A 15,651-nucleotide genomic window follows, 5' to 3' on the forward strand; every position below is an offset into this window, starting at 1 on the left:
AGCACTCTCCATTGAATTCGGTCCCTGACAGGTTCATCTGTTCCAGCTCTTGTGTCACAGTTCTGCGCCAGGTGGTTTTGGGCCTCCCAGGTTTGCTTTTGCCAGGTGGTGTCCATCTTAAGGCGACTTTTGTGATGCGGTCCTGCTCCATCCTCACCACATGTCTCAGCCATCTCAGGCGTCTGTGCGTAATCTCCTTGGTGATGCTCCGGCTTCCCGTTTTCTTGTACAGTTCATTGTTGGAGATCTTATTAGGCCACAAGATCTGGCATATTCGTCGGAGGCATCCATTATGGAACACTTCCATTCTCCTTTCGCCACCTGATTGGGTCTAATCGGCAATGGGGGTCTCGTTCTCTGAGTCTAAGCTACTAACATTACCATGGCGACTACCAGCAATGGGCGGAGTATACATGCTGCCTCCTGTTTATGGCCAGTACACAAGAATGTTGATGAGATATGCGGTTTGGTTTAGTTCTTCTACTGGAGCTAAAAACACTTGTGTTAGCACAAAACAACTTTTCTTGTGACTTTCTGTTTCAAGACAATATGCAATCAACTCTGAAGCACTCTTTGCTCATTTTATGAAGTGAAATTGTGATAGAGTATTGACATGATTATGTTACCTCAGTGTTTCGAGATATTTATCATCTACTGTTTGTTGTACTGATTATCTCTGGCAAGGAGTTCATGTCTTCGGTTTGGTTTGTCCTTTTGTTGGTTTGTTTGTTTGTTTGTCTGTCTGTCTGTCTGTCTGTCTGTCAGCAGGATTACAGAAAAACAACTGGCCAGATTCTCATGAAACTTGGTGGAAGGGTGTAGCATGGGCCAAGGCAACCGCCATTACTATTGATTTGGAGCAGATCCAAATCACGGGGCAGGTACACAAATCATTTTTCACTTTCGTTTACATCGCGAGGTAAGGCGTTTGTGCTGGATTCATGTGTTGTCGGAATAATCAGACAAATGAACATTGTGAGATAGGACGTGCTTGCTAACGACATTGTGCTTATTGTTTAACCCATCAAACAACAAACCAAACAAGACATAGGTGAATTTGAACATACAGTAAGGGTTCCTAATGGCTTTATTCAGACATGACAGGGCTTTAATAGAAGGAGCCAAGGCTTTAAAATGTACTTTGTAGTTTGTTTCTTACAGAATTCTTTATAGTGCACAGCAAAGACTGACAAGCATTTAAAGGTCCCATGGCATGAAAATGTCACTTTATGAGTTTTTTTAACATGAATGTGTTCCCCCAGCCTGCCTATGGTCCCCCAGTGGCTAGAAATGGTGATAGGTGTAAACCGAGCCCTGGGTATCCTGCTCTGCCTTTGAGGAAATGAAAGCTCAGATGGGCCGATCTGGAATCTTCTCCTTATGAGGTCATAAGGAGCAAGGTTACCTCCCCTTTCTCTGCTTTGCCCACCCAGAGAATTTGGCCCAACCGCAGAGAGAGACATCAGGGCTTTCAAACGAGCAAAGTGGCAGTTGGTCAAGGCCCCCTCTCCTCCTCAATAGCTACATTCACAGAAATGGTACATACTAAGGAAAGCTCATTGTGGCACTGGCTCTAGTTGCTGTAATTCTGCACCAAGGCTGAGTTTCGGGGAAAGAGACTTCAGATACAGTATTAGGGGACCACTAAGGTCTATATAAAAGAGACTTCAGATACAGTATTAGGGGACCACTAAGGTCTATATAAAAGAGACTTCAGATACAGTATTAGGGGACCACTAAGGTCTATATAAAAGCATCCAAAGAGCACCATGTCATGGGACCTTTAAAGTTGTTTTTTAAGTGGTCAAACTTATTTCCCTACATACTGTATTTAAAGCGTTTTGCTGGATATTCTCTTAGGCTAGTCATCTATGCAGTTGGTTAGGATGAAAACTGAGAACATAAGACAGATTCTTATTGAGGTTGTACAAAGGTTTATTTTTAACCCTTTGTTACGACGTCAGATCAGCTCAGTGTCTCATAGTTAACTAAACTGATTTTTTTTCTGTGAGCGTAGTGAATGACTGACATGAGAAATGTATTACTATGATCTTAATCAGGCAAACAAGACATGCATTTTAAATGTAGTTACAACTGTGTTCTCTGCGCATCCTCCAGCAGCATGCCTGACTGTCAGCTCAAGGACAGCAAACTGCCAAGGGGAGAAAAGGGACTTTCTGCCTCTAACACTGCAGTGTTGAAACTTTAAAGGCTGCAAATCAATCTGTGTGCTCCTGTCCCTTTGTGCATTTGAAATCTCTCTCTGTTTAACCTTGTGCTGCTGAAGCTTTTACGTGAATCTGACTGCGTCTTCAGTCGTGTTACGGAACCGATAAATTCCCTGTATCTGGGTCACGTAGGTTGCTCCATTGCCACGCCTCTTTAGGAGACTGGCGGCAGATCCTGAGTGTATTGTTTCCAATGGGAGAAGTGAACGTGAACACAGATTATGACCGTTTTTTTCGCCCCATAGTCACCAAAGTAAATATTGGACCTCATTTTTCACAAGTCGTATATCGCCGGAACATTTTGACACTAAAATGGCATTTTTCAGTAGACTGGGTAAACCCAGCCCGATCTGCCGGCGATTTGATTTTGCCTTGCAGCTCAGGCTGGAAACCTGTACGTTTTTCAATTCACTTCCGTTACAAATCTGCGGGGACCAATCACAAACTGGCTTATCCACCTGGCGTGCTATTGGCGGGTTTAACGCGATGACGATAGGGAAGCGACCAAGCAGCTTCTTGTTTACATTCAACGTGGCAGCCACCGAAGAGCAGCAACCCGTTGATGCCGCTGTCGCTGCTACGTCACCCGGACCATTGGTCTGATTGGTTGAAGGACTATCCAATTGCGTACAGAGTCATTTGAACTATGCCCGTTGATCCCGCCTCTTGTGCGGTAGAAAATACAGAGCGGACTCCCCCAGACTAATGTTGAATCTTAAAAGATTGAGCTTGGTCTTGTGATAGCCAGACACATTTTTCAGACGAATCAGGAGTAAATTACCTTTGTTCCAGGCGACATTTCTGTCTCAGGAACAAACTCTCGCGAGATCTGGCAACACAGAGAAGCTAACGTCAGCTAACCTTTACGCCCTAACAAAACTCATTTTCGTAATGCTCAATATGTCTTTTTAGCTGTGTAAATATCTAATGTTAGCAAAAGAAAATATTGACAAATTATGCAAATATAACTTTTCATCCATCCACACGACGTTCACTACACTTTCAAACGAGGCCACGCCCATTTCGGAGACAGGAAGTGTGCACTGTTTCATACCATTGGTTCAGCCTGAAATGCGCTATCTTTAGTTATAGAGAACCTTTGTCCGACCTCGTAGGATTCGCCATTGTGAATTCCCAGTAAAAGGGACTATTTTTTGAAAATGAGACCAACATGTTAAATTGCCATCATTTAGGTGCATGTCTGAAGGGGGCTTATGATGATTTTTACAGTGGTTTTGAAAGGGTTTTCACTTGCAAGGTGCACAACTCAGAATTCACATTGTGGCTGTGAAACCTCTAGGGTTGCTTGACCTTCTAGCACTCCCAGATTCATGAGGCAGCACTATTGATTTAAACAGGTGTAAAGGCCCTTCACCTGCCAAGGAAATTTAATCATGTCAGAGGGCCACCGGGGTTATTGCACATGACGCTGTCACCGACGCCATAGGACACTTTTATGTCAGGGGGCTAGACAATATTAATTCTTCTTTCACCTTATATTGCGGTGTGGAGATTTACAGCAGTTTCTGGAGAGAATGCCACCATAACTGAAGAACCCAAAAAGAGGTTAATAAGAACATTTTATTCTTGGAAATATCTATAAAGTGCTCCAACGAGCGCTAAATTCACATTCTGCTCAGTATTTGGACTTAATGTATTCAGGATCTGTGCTCATCCTCCTTGAGAAATCCAATGATAGAGTGCTTTACTCTGTTGACTAAGCTAATTAAGTAAAAAAAAAAAAAAACTCCACGTTTCATCAAAGCAACACTGTGATTAATTTCAATTAAACTGAAAGCATGCTTCCTCAAATCACCGTAATCTTAATCCAACTTAAAGTTCTTATATTTTCTTTATATTTCATACAATCTGTAGCAGTTAGACTTCAAAGTCATTTAAGGTCCACAAGTTTTCCCTGTGTGTGTGTGCTTGCGTGTGTGTGTGTGTGTGTGTGTGTGTGTGTGTGTGTGTGTGTGTGTGTGTGTGTGTGTGTGTGTGTGTGTGTGTGTGCGTGTGTGCGTGTGTGTGTGTTAGACGTCAAAGTCATTTAAGGTCCACAAGTTTTCCCTGTGTGTGTGTGTGTGTGTGTGTGTGTGTGTGTGTGTGTGTGTGTGTGTGTGTGTGTGTGTGCGTGCGTGTGTGCATGTGGGGGGGTGGGTGTATACTCATAGGTGAGCATGCTCAGACATATTTCCATCCCGTTAGTGAATGGCTCATTATCACAATCTGTAGCCTAAGTTCAGGGCGAGCAGCAGCGTTAAGTCCTTCAGAGCAAAAGACGAGAGGGAAAGAGTCGGCATGGCCCAGAAAAATGACTGTAAGTTAACGTTCTGATTATGTTAATAATCCATATTTCATTGTTTTATTTTTCAAGTAGTCGAGTTGATTACGAACAACAGCACTAATAAGACAGCTGGGTGTGTAAATGAATGGCACTGCTAACATGCCTAGATGACACATAACACATTTCACTCAAACTAAAGAGCTTTTGTTTGTTGCCTCTGTACTTTGCCCTTGCTTTGATTTCCATTCATTAGCACTTTTGAGACGTAATTGTATTCCGTGTTACTCTTGAAATCTTGAGAGAAACAATACTATAATATTTTGGATTGCATTTTTCACTGCGGGTTGTCATGCGCAACTTGCCAGGCTTTTATGTTCATGTGGAAAGAAAGTTCAATTAGAAAAGAAAAGAGTTAGATTCTGTAAGAGCTGTATTGATGTATTGTATTTTTTTATTATTTTTTTTTTTACATTTTCTTTCTTAACAACAAGTTATGTGAGCGCATTGAGCCCATTGTGAAATCCAGCAGGAATTTCTTCTTGCGACAAGAGGCAGATTAGTCTCACTGAGCGCTCATTCTCTCCCTTTCTTTCCCTCTTTCTCTCTTTCTCTCCCTCTGACGTGCAGTTCGGTTCTCCATCAGGGAATATAGACCCTCCGACGAACATGTGGTCATGTCCCTCTTTCGCGACGGGATACTTGAACACGTGTACCCAGCTTTCTTCAAGGCCATGAGCCACCCGGACCATGTTGGCGTCGCCCTGAGCCTTTCCATGGCTGGGTATGTGCTGGGAGGCAGCTCCTACTTCCAAGCGTTACTCTTTGGCAGCGCATGGGCCGGCCTCCTTTATTACTGCTGCCACGAGATCTACGAAGGCTACATGACCGGCAGGCTGAGCACAGACATGGCCGACATTCGAGCCAACTACCTGGAAAACCCAGACAGCGGTTTGTGGGTGGCAGAGGCAGACGCAGACGCCAACGGCCACTCCGAGGTGGTGGGGATGGTGGCCGTGACGGGGAAAAGGAGAGGGGAGAAAGGCGAGAGGTTTGACGAGTGGAACGGAGGAGCGATGGGAGACGGCCCCGAGTTTGCCCAAGACGCCGTGGACGGGAGTTACGGCGAGATGTCCCACGCGGTCGTGGCGTTCCCGTGGCGCCGCCGACACCTGGGTTCACAGTTGACAGGGAAGGCCCTCGATTTCTGCAAAGAGCGAGGATACGCCCGCCTCGTCCTGGACGTCAGCTCGCCACAGACGGCGGCCATCTCCCTCTACCAAAAATTCGGTTTTGTTCAGACCGAATGCCACCGTAACACACACGCCAACCGCTGGTTCTCCAAACTGGCCCGAATAAATGTGGTGCGAATGGAGAAGTTCATTTAATGGACTTTTAGATCTTCTAGCCCTGATACAACCTCGACTGCACATTAAGAATACATCAGTTAATTTATGCTGCTTGTCTCATTCAATGCAAAAAAAATCTTTGATATTCAGTCACTCATCACTCCAGCTAGCTATCATGATAGTTTATAAAAAAAAAGATACATTAAATTTCATGTTTTTTCCCCCCACAAAGCCGCATTAATGATCTCAGTTTTCTTGCATTTCTTTTTTGCCTTGATGTATTATGTATACACCTCTGACAGTCCATTGCCCACAACCATGGAAAACAATGAGACAATTAGTCAACTTCTCTGGTTAGTCAGATTCATTTTGTAATTTGCACATGGAACAACAATAAAATCTCAATAAGGTATTTTATTGAATTAACTCTCAGACATTAAACAGAACAAACTATATTCACATTCAATTAACTATTGTTCTCCTGTCCACTAATGAATTTTATATATATAAAAAGTATATATATATATATTATATATATATATATATATATATATATATATATATATATATATATATATGAGAAAGGAGATATCAAGTCATTTGGAAGCAGGAGAACTTTCTTTTTAAGCCTCTTTCCAGGGAAGCTGAATCCTTCTGCCTCAGAGGAATTAATGCCAGCTGACTTCTAAGACCTCACAACTCTTTGCTTAAAATACCAATGAAAAATGCAATAGTATCAGGACATTGGGAGGTTTAAAATTCTTTGGACCTAAAAAAGCTGTGTGCGTGTGCGTGCGTGTGTGTGTATGTGTATGTACTTGTTTAACTATATTTGTGGGGTCCAAAAACCGGAAGTCCAGTATACTTGTGGGGTCCCGACAGCTTTGTGTGGCCAAAATTCTGACCCCCCCCCACCCACAATTTTAAAGGGCTGTTTGAGGGTTAAGACTTGGTTGTAGGATTAGGATAGAATTAGGTTATGGTTAGGGTGAGGGTAAGGGTTAAGGTTAGGCATTTAGTTGTGATGGTTAAGGTAAGGGTAAGGGGCTAGGGAATGCATTATGTCAATGACGGGTCCCCACAAAGATAGTGCCACAAACCTGTGTGTGTGTGTGTGTGTGTGTGTGTGTGTGTGTGTGTGTGTGTGTGTGTGTGTGTGTGTGTGTGTGTGTGTGTGTGTGCGTGCGTGCATGCAAAGAGGATAAAGAGTTCACTTTAACGCAATGTATTCAGGTCATCGTACACAAGGCTAAGATTATCGACACCAAACAAAGCGTAAGTGTGTCCACGTTGCTGGTCTCATGATATGTGTGAGGAGGGACTGGACAAAGTAGAGGTGAAAGAGGCCCGTGGGAATGACTCTTTTATGGCAAAAAAAACTGAAGGTTGGCCACTATTTCTTAGACGATGTAAACAGGGAGCTTCCTGTCAGCTATACGGCCTGATGCCAAGCAGGATATATTCTTAATAAACCTCTCGTCAGCCACAAGCATTGTGCAGCATCAGCTAAACAACATATTCCTTAAAGGAATACGCCACCGTTTGTTGAAATAGGGCTTATCACGGTCTCCCCTGGCTGTAGATAGGTGGGCCAACGCATTTTTTGTCTCAGTGCAAGTAATTAGGTTGTTTTCTTGTCTTTTGTTGGCTCACTTTTACTCACAACATGCTAACCGGCAACATAGGATTCCATTCAATACGCTAAGCTAACTAGCGGCGGTGCTGCCGGTGTAGCACCGGACTAAAACGATGCATGCACAAAAAATGCGTTGGCCCACCTATCTACAGGTAGGGGAGAGCGTGATAAGCCCTATTTCAACAAACGGTGGCGTATCCCTTTAACCTACATTGCCTCAGAAATCCCCCCAAAGGTGATTCGCATTTCCAGAATGTATTGCCAGCGTCACTAGAGCTGCAAAGAGCAATCGATTTATTGATTAGTTGTCAACTATTAAATTCACCGCCAACTGTTTTGATGATCGATTAATCGGTTTGAGTCATCCCCACCCCCCCCCAGCTTGTTAAATGTGAATATTTTCTAGTTTTTTCACTCTTTTGTGACAGTAAACTGAATATATTTGAGTTGTAGACAAAACAAGACATTTGAGGACGTCAGCTTGGGCTTTTGGGAAACACCGATCCCCATTTTTCACCATTTTCGGCCATTTTATAGACCAAACAACTTATCGATTGATCGAGAAAATCATCAACAGATTACCGAAAATAAAAAATAATTGTCAGTTGCAGTACCCTGCTTTATCTTGAAAGAGTTTGTTCATTGTAAGCCTATAAGGGAAAAACATCAAGCAACCAGTGTGCGCAATGACAGCTGTGGTCTAAATGAGAGTTTCAAGAGGGAGTACTCTATGGATAGAGCAGTTTGGCACTGAGACACACACACACATACAAACACAAACACACCGTTAAGGGCCTTCGGGCATCAATCATTTCTGCTGAGGCCGTAGAAAAAAAATTAGGCTGGTGGCCAGCAGACAGGTGCTGAACTAGCCAGAGGAAGATGAGCCTTAATGCCGGCCAACCTGTTGTCATCCTCGCACAATTACCACTACGATTGGCCTCGAGGTAATGGCAGCTTGATTGTAATTCCTCTCATACACATGCTCCACAAATGAGTCAGTTGCCACTTTGGGGCTATGTTAGATGGAAAAGCTTTGCAAACACTCACAATTTCTGCAGCAGTGTCTAACCTTAGATATTTTCATGGCTTTTATGTTGGCACTGATCAACAGAATAAGAGCCTTTTTTTGTTGTCAAAGTGAAAAAAGCAATCTGTCTCTCTCTCTCTCTCTCTCTCTCTCTGCATATGTAGTCACCCTGTCCAAGTCAGTAATTAGCAGATGCACTTTTGGCTGTATATACAGCACGTCTGGGCACCCGCCCTTCTCTACAAAACTGCTCTATCAGGTCGCATGAAGACTGTGAGCTGACAGACGTTTTCAAGTCCTGCCACAAATTCTCAACTGGACCAGGATCTGGCTCAGATCTGACTCTGTCCCTCCAGGACATTGACGTTGTTGTTGTTCAGCCATTCCTGTGTAGCTTCGGCTTTTAAAGACTTTCCAGATACATGTTTTTTTTTTTTTTTTTCTACTACGATCAATTAAAACCCCTCGACTGCAACTAAAACATAAAGCATTCTAAAACCGAATGGCGGCATCAGCGAGTACGTTTACATGCACGCTGATATTCCACTACTATTCCGAATGTGATACTGGTCATACAGCATATTCCGTTGGGATATTCCAAATAAGGCCCTTTTGCGAATATATAGCATTTTCCGATTTAAGACGTGATATGCCGTTATTATCAAGGGGGTAAGCTTCGCTTCAGAACTCGAACCTCCGATGGCGCCATTTTGTTGCTACAAAGGTATCACCTCCTGTTAGCATTCCGCTGACCGCCATTTTTTTTTTTACGTCACTTGACAGCGAATAACTTTACATCTGAAGCGTTTAAAGACTCTATTTGTCCGTTGTTTATTTCTAAAGAAACACGACAATGTATAAAAGGCTCCATTACCTTGTACCTCACGTTATGGCTCCGTAGCAGACGCTTTTGCAAAAATAGGCTAACGATTGTGTCATAACCAAGTGACTAACTGTCGCACAGTAGAGGAATTACCGTATAGTACAGGAGAAGCTTGCAGGCAGTTTCGACTTACATTAGCTGTTTAGGTTTAATTACTAATGTTAACTAGCATGTTAGTTAGCAATAATTAGCATGTGCCTATGTTATCTCCTTACATATACCTACACTCTCCGTCTCTGTAAGATTGGGAATGATTGAGATTTCTCTTGGCACAGCTACCAGAAGACTTCCAACTTTCAGACAGGTTGCTCACATCACATTTACGTTGTCTCTCTCAGTTGGAGGCTGCGCAGTAAAGCAAGAGATCACCGGAAAAGTGCTTCTAATATCCTTCACTGGTCTCCGTCCAGAGCAATGGGGTCTATTGGTCCATTTTATATATGTCAATGGTTATTATTCAGGTTTGAGGAACCTTCTTTGGACATGTATACAGCATGTTCAGAATCTGCATCTCAGTCAGGTTTTTACAGCAGTTTGTGACAGTTTACAGCCTTTTGCCCGTTGGGGCTTACGGTCAGCTCTGTACGTCGCTATGGTTGTTGTACACAAACAAACTAGCCAGCAAGGCTGCGGTAGAGATGCATGCCCAAAAGAAAAGAAGGAGAAACACAGCTGTTTTTAAACATTATGAAAGACGTGGATATATCAACAGTTTTTTTGGATATGCACAGACATCACAACGTCGACCGTCGACCTGGTTGAAGGAATGAAAGAGGGACGCTGTGTTTGCACGGTCGAACGGCAAAAACCGGAATTACATGTGCATGTCAACGTAGTCATTGAGGATTCAAGTCTGCCTTATCAAAGGGGGTGAACACTTGTGAATTCTTGTAAACATGTATTTTATATTTGTAATTTGTTTAGATCAGTGTAGAGACCTTTATGTAACTTTGACACTAAAGGGTGGTTTTCTGTTGATCATTGTACGAAAAAAAGTCAAATTAAATCAACTTTCGTTTTATGTTGTCAAACAATAAAACATGAAAACCTTCAAGTGGGGTGAACTATACTGTGAAAGTTTAATCTCTCGTGGATGCATGCATGCAACAGCAGCTGAGAGATAATTGGATTTATTAGCATAGTGAAATATTTAATACGTGTCGTTACCGACTTCAGAGAAAAAAACTATAAGAAGACATTTTTCAATCCATCGGCCAGTATTGGACTGAGATAAGAAGAGATCAATGGAATAGCCAGACTCTCAACAAAGGATGAGCTCAAGAAATTCAACTGGAAAACAGCTTTGTCCACGACTTTTAAGGTGGGATGTTATGAGTGTGTGTGTGTGTGTGTGTGTGTGTGTGTGTGTGCGTGCGTGCGTGCTTGTATGTTTGTGTGTTGCGTGTGTTTGTATGTTTGTGTGTGTGTGTTTGTGTTTGTAGGGATTATCTTGAGCATTCCTGCGTTCATGCGTTTTCTCGCCATAAATTTTAAGTTTTTCTCGCGGTATCTTCTTAATCTGACTCGGATCGAGATCGAAGCCATCTAGTTTGTCACAGGAAAAAGAGCTAATGTATCTTAACTACAAGATAAACTTTCAAAAGTAATAAAGCAAGTAATCAGCATTACAAACAGCACCTGTGTGCGTAAACAGGCCTGTCTCTTTTTCTTTATTAATACTCTTATTGAATAGCCAAAGATTATGGAGATTAATTGCAACGGGATACCAGTCGGCTATGTGCTGTTGTCTGAGAGCCAGAGGTAGATTTGTTTGGATCATACATCATCACCACTGCCTTACATAATCACTTGTTATCTTCTTTGTTGCACCACAGGAAGTTATTTTTTGGCCGTGCAGGTGAACTTCACTGCAGTAGACAATAGAGCTGCAAAGATGAATCGATCAGTTGTCAACTCTTAAATTCATCGCCAGCTATTTCCATAATTGAGTCAAAAAGTAAAGTAAGTAAAGTAAAAATTCTCTGATTCCATTTTCTTAAATGTGAATATTTTCTAGTTTCTTCACTCCTCTGTGACAGTAAACTGAATATCTTTGAGGACGTCAGCTTGGGCTTTGGGAAACACTGATTAACATATTTCACCATTTTCTGACATTTTAGAGACCAAACAACTAGTCCATTAATCGAGAAAATAGTCTACAGATGAATTCGAAAATGAAAGCATTTGTTAGTTGCAGCCCTAGAAGACAACCTGGCCAATAACTTTGATATTAAAGGGGCGCTATGCAGTTTTTACCATTTCTTCGCTTTTTTTGCTTGCAGGTTTCTCGGAATAGATATTTGGCAGATCCTATGTTTACTTGTCTGTCTCGGTCAGTCTGCCGTTTCCTCTTTCTCTGTTCCTCCGCCAATGCTTTCCTAGCTTTCTGCTTCTTTTTTGCCGGCTCAGCCATGACCATAGTGTGAAAAACTCCAACGCTACCTTGCTAGCCGGTTCCTGAATGGTGCGTATTTGCGCAGTGCCGTGAAGCAATTCGTTACATGGCGAGACCTGATATCACGCCATACTTCCAGACGCTGAGGCCGGCTCCCCCCTCCCGCTCACGGGCGGGAGGGGGGAGCGAGACGACCACCATTCAACTCAAAAAAAGTCATATAACCATTCCAATGACTCCGAAGCTGTTCGGTTAAGGTAAATTGAGCTAAAAAAAAACTGCATAGTTCCCCTTTAAAACACAAGTAAAATACGAGGCATACTGCGCAAACACAGTAGAAAGCTTATCCTGCACCGGCAACCCGCTGCAATTTTAGGAACCTGACATTATGCAGAATGTGCACTTCCTTTTACTGAATAATTGGACAATTATTCACTGCATGGTTCGAGAATGATAAATATGTTTTTGTATAAGAGCAGAGTATTAGACCACGGTGCACACTCAGAGACACTAACAGGTAAAGAATGAGAAACAGGGGGAGATGTGTTAACTGGATCCTTTGAATTATCGCTTATACAGTTCAGCACTGCAACATGTATGGTATGAAACCACAATTAGTGTCTCGTTATCATTTCCGATTGGAAGTCACATTATGGGGACAAATGTGGGATTAGGTGCTGCTAATGAGTTGGTATTTAATATTTTTTGCACCACAGTGAACTTACATAAATAAATGTTCCAGACAATACCAGGCAGCAGCAGCAGCTCGTTTGCTGGGCTCCAGCTTTACTGCAAGAGGACTGCTGGGACTTGGTCAAGGAAGTAATTGGACACAACAACAAAGGCAAAATTGATCACAGCTGTTGTAATTAGGAGAAATATGGGACAATCAATGTTTTTTCATGTTTCAGGCTCGACTGAGTTATCCACAATAACCGCATTCCAATATGCAACATAGTGTGGTAATTGTAGCGCGATCCTGTTATGGTAGTGTTAAAAAATGATTCTGCCATACTTTAGGATAATGAACCATGAGACTCGGATCTCCGTCACAGTAAGAGTTTTGCACATTATACAATAAGAATGACTGCACAGGTGAAATGCAGGTTTGAGTAGAATACATTCAAGGGACTGTATGAAAGTTATTGGAGTGGGGAGGGCTGGGCTGCATCTTTTATTCCACTTAATAAAAAAACCCTCCCCAGCTTTTAATAATATTTTCTTTGGACCCTCCCTCATGTCTCATTCACCGGTAGGCACCAATAACACCTATTAATTGTGTCATAAATAAAGATGTGTTTTCATCTAATTTTACTAAACAAACGCAATAAAACATATTAATCCAAAAGATTTCTGCAAGTAGAAACATGAACAAAATATTCATATATTTCGTAACACTCCCATTTGAACTATGTAAAAAAATAAATTAAAAAAAAATAAACTTTTTGGATATATGCTCATTGCTATGAGCAGAGTGTAAAGGCGATTTAGCACAGCACGTCATGTAACATGATGACGTCATGAGTGTACAACGTAAAACCGCGAAAGACAAAAAACTTAGCTTTCTGCTGCAAGAAGAATGTCTGCTCTAGCTGTTATGGTTTCTATTTTAGATCATTTCATACAGGATCATGTACCTAAATAATGATCTCACATATATAATGTATGTATATAAAAAAAAAAAAAAAAACGTCTACATATTGTTAGGAACAGTCTGTTTGAGAAGTGGTTTTAGCCTGATTGACAGGGTCAGATTGACACATATGGCACATATGAGGGGTGTGGTGTTTGACTTAATTAAGCCCAACGAGCTGCAGGTGGTGGGACTGAATCAAGCCAGCAAGCTGCAGGCTGCCACACTGGGACATTCTCTCAGAATATTCATTCTGGAAGAAGGAGAAGTGGAAAGCCTGAAGCGGACAAAGACGCTGGAGAAAAACACCCAGAGAAAGACTGTTTCTGATTAAAGAGACCTTTTCGTGTTTTCCCAATCGACACAACTATATGTAAATACACCTTTTAAAACCTGAACCAACACGGAGAGCGGGGCTGGGCCAGGTCCCGACGACGATGACGGAGAGAATGCTGGAAGGTGGACTCAGACGCCGGAGAAACCCAGGCCAGCAGCCATCTTTAGACCGCGAACCGAAGCGGCGGCTGGGTGAGTGAGTTAACACAGCACAGCCCCTCTAAAAGTAGGAAAGATACTGTAAATACTCATCCAGGAAAGCTCAGGTCTCCCTCTCACGTTAAATGCATCACGCAGGGAGAGGAGACAATATAATGAATGTTACGTGCCAGGTTAGCCTTTAGTAGCTGTGTTTTCTTTGTTCATTATTTAATCATTTCTTCACACGTCATCAACGTATCATTAAAACACAATTTCAGAAGGTACAATCAAAGCCGGTCTACGGAAAGCCATTCCACTCCCTATCCAGCCCCATTGTACCGGATTTTGGTTGCAGTTCCACCAGAGTTCCACTGGGGGTGATCGCGGTCCAGTGCAAAATGAATGAGACTCTATGGAGCTAGACGGCTAAATTTGTCTCTTTCGCCTGATTGTCGTTGAGAAACCTCAGATTTGATTGTAGTTTTTGCAAGTTCAACATGGGTTATAGGTCGAAAGTTGAATGAACGAGTACTTATGTCCTTTTGATTTCTTACAGGGTGAGTCGTTGTTGCCCATAACACGCTAGCATTCTGCTAATGAATGCTGATTGGTCAGTGAAGGTCTGATTACGATCGGAGATCCCGCTTGACGGCATCCGAAGCAGAGCCAGAATATCAGAGTGAATATTTCAGTGTGGTCTTTAAAACATTAGCAAACCTCTTTCTAGCACGTGTATTAACAGGGAGAGTCTAACCTGTCAGCTGTGTTGTCGATGCCTCGAGAGAACAAAGGAAGTGACTCAGAGCTTGCCGTAAAGCAGTATCTCCGGCCGTATATGTGTATGACGTCATTGACATTTTAAAAGGCTTTTTAGAACAAAAAAGTGACTTTATAAAAATCTAACACACAGCAGTGTGTATTTTTTTAGCCTCCCCTTTCGAATGCAACATTCAAATTACTAGACAAAAAATTATATCCTGAGAAAAGTGGGTTTTGAGGGGTATAGCTCCATAGAGCCCCATTCATTCTGCACTGGCCTGTGAGCGCCCCCTATATGGAACTCTGGTGGAACTGCAACCAGTTCAGAACCCGGAAGTAACGAGGGAGTGGCACTTCTTGATATATTAGAAGTTCTTTGGTACAATGATCTCGCGTGAAATGGGGAACCCCAAATAAGCTACTAAAAACTTTTCGGAGGGGGCCCGATAACAACATACAACAGAGAGTTGTTCTACGAGTGTCTGTGTCTCAATTTGGATGCATACACTTACGTGTTGTACACTGTGTACACTATGCACTCCCTTGTCTAGTGCATACTTTTCTACAGGGTAGTGTTGTCTCAAATCGCACACGGCTATTATGCACATAGACAGTAAAAGAATGGACACAGCGACGCCATATATTTCTACGGAGACCGGTGAAGTCACTTTTCCGGTGGTGGCTGAGCGTTACTGCGCCAGCCTCAAACTGAGCTTGACGGCGTAGATGTGACGTGAGCAACCTGTCTGAAAGTTGGAAGTCTTCTGGTAGCTGTGCCAAGAGAAATCTCAATCATTCCCAATCTTACAGAGACGGAGAGCGTAGGTATATGTAAGGAGATAACATAGACACAGGCAAATTTACTGATCACTAACATGCTAGTTAACATTAGTAATTAAACTTAAACAGCTAATGTACAGTACAGGCCAAAAGTTTGGACACACCTTCTCATTCAATGCGGTTTCTTTATTTTCATGACT

At 42.4% G+C, this 15,651-nt stretch overlaps 1 protein-coding gene across 1 annotated transcript; it reads left to right on the forward strand.

Annotated features, from left to right (window-relative positions):
• The first annotated feature begins 4,433 nt into the window (after window positions 1-4,433).
• On the forward strand, window positions 4,434-6,290 carry LOC120558451 (N-acetyltransferase 8). The gene is made up of 2 exons (XM_039799463.1): window positions 4,434-4,545; window positions 5,140-6,290. Exons 1-2 carry the CDS (start codon window positions 4,527-4,529, stop codon window positions 5,895-5,897), a joined length of 777 nt encoding a protein of 258 aa, XP_039655397.1. The 5' UTR covers window positions 4,434-4,526; the 3' UTR covers window positions 5,898-6,290.
• Window positions 6,291-15,651: the final 9,361 nt, after the last annotated feature.

This window comes from Perca fluviatilis, chromosome 5 (assembly GCF_010015445.1).
Source record: "Perca fluviatilis chromosome 5, GENO_Pfluv_1.0, whole genome shotgun sequence".
Lineage (NCBI taxonomy): Eukaryota > Metazoa > Chordata > Actinopteri > Perciformes > Percidae > Perca > Perca fluviatilis.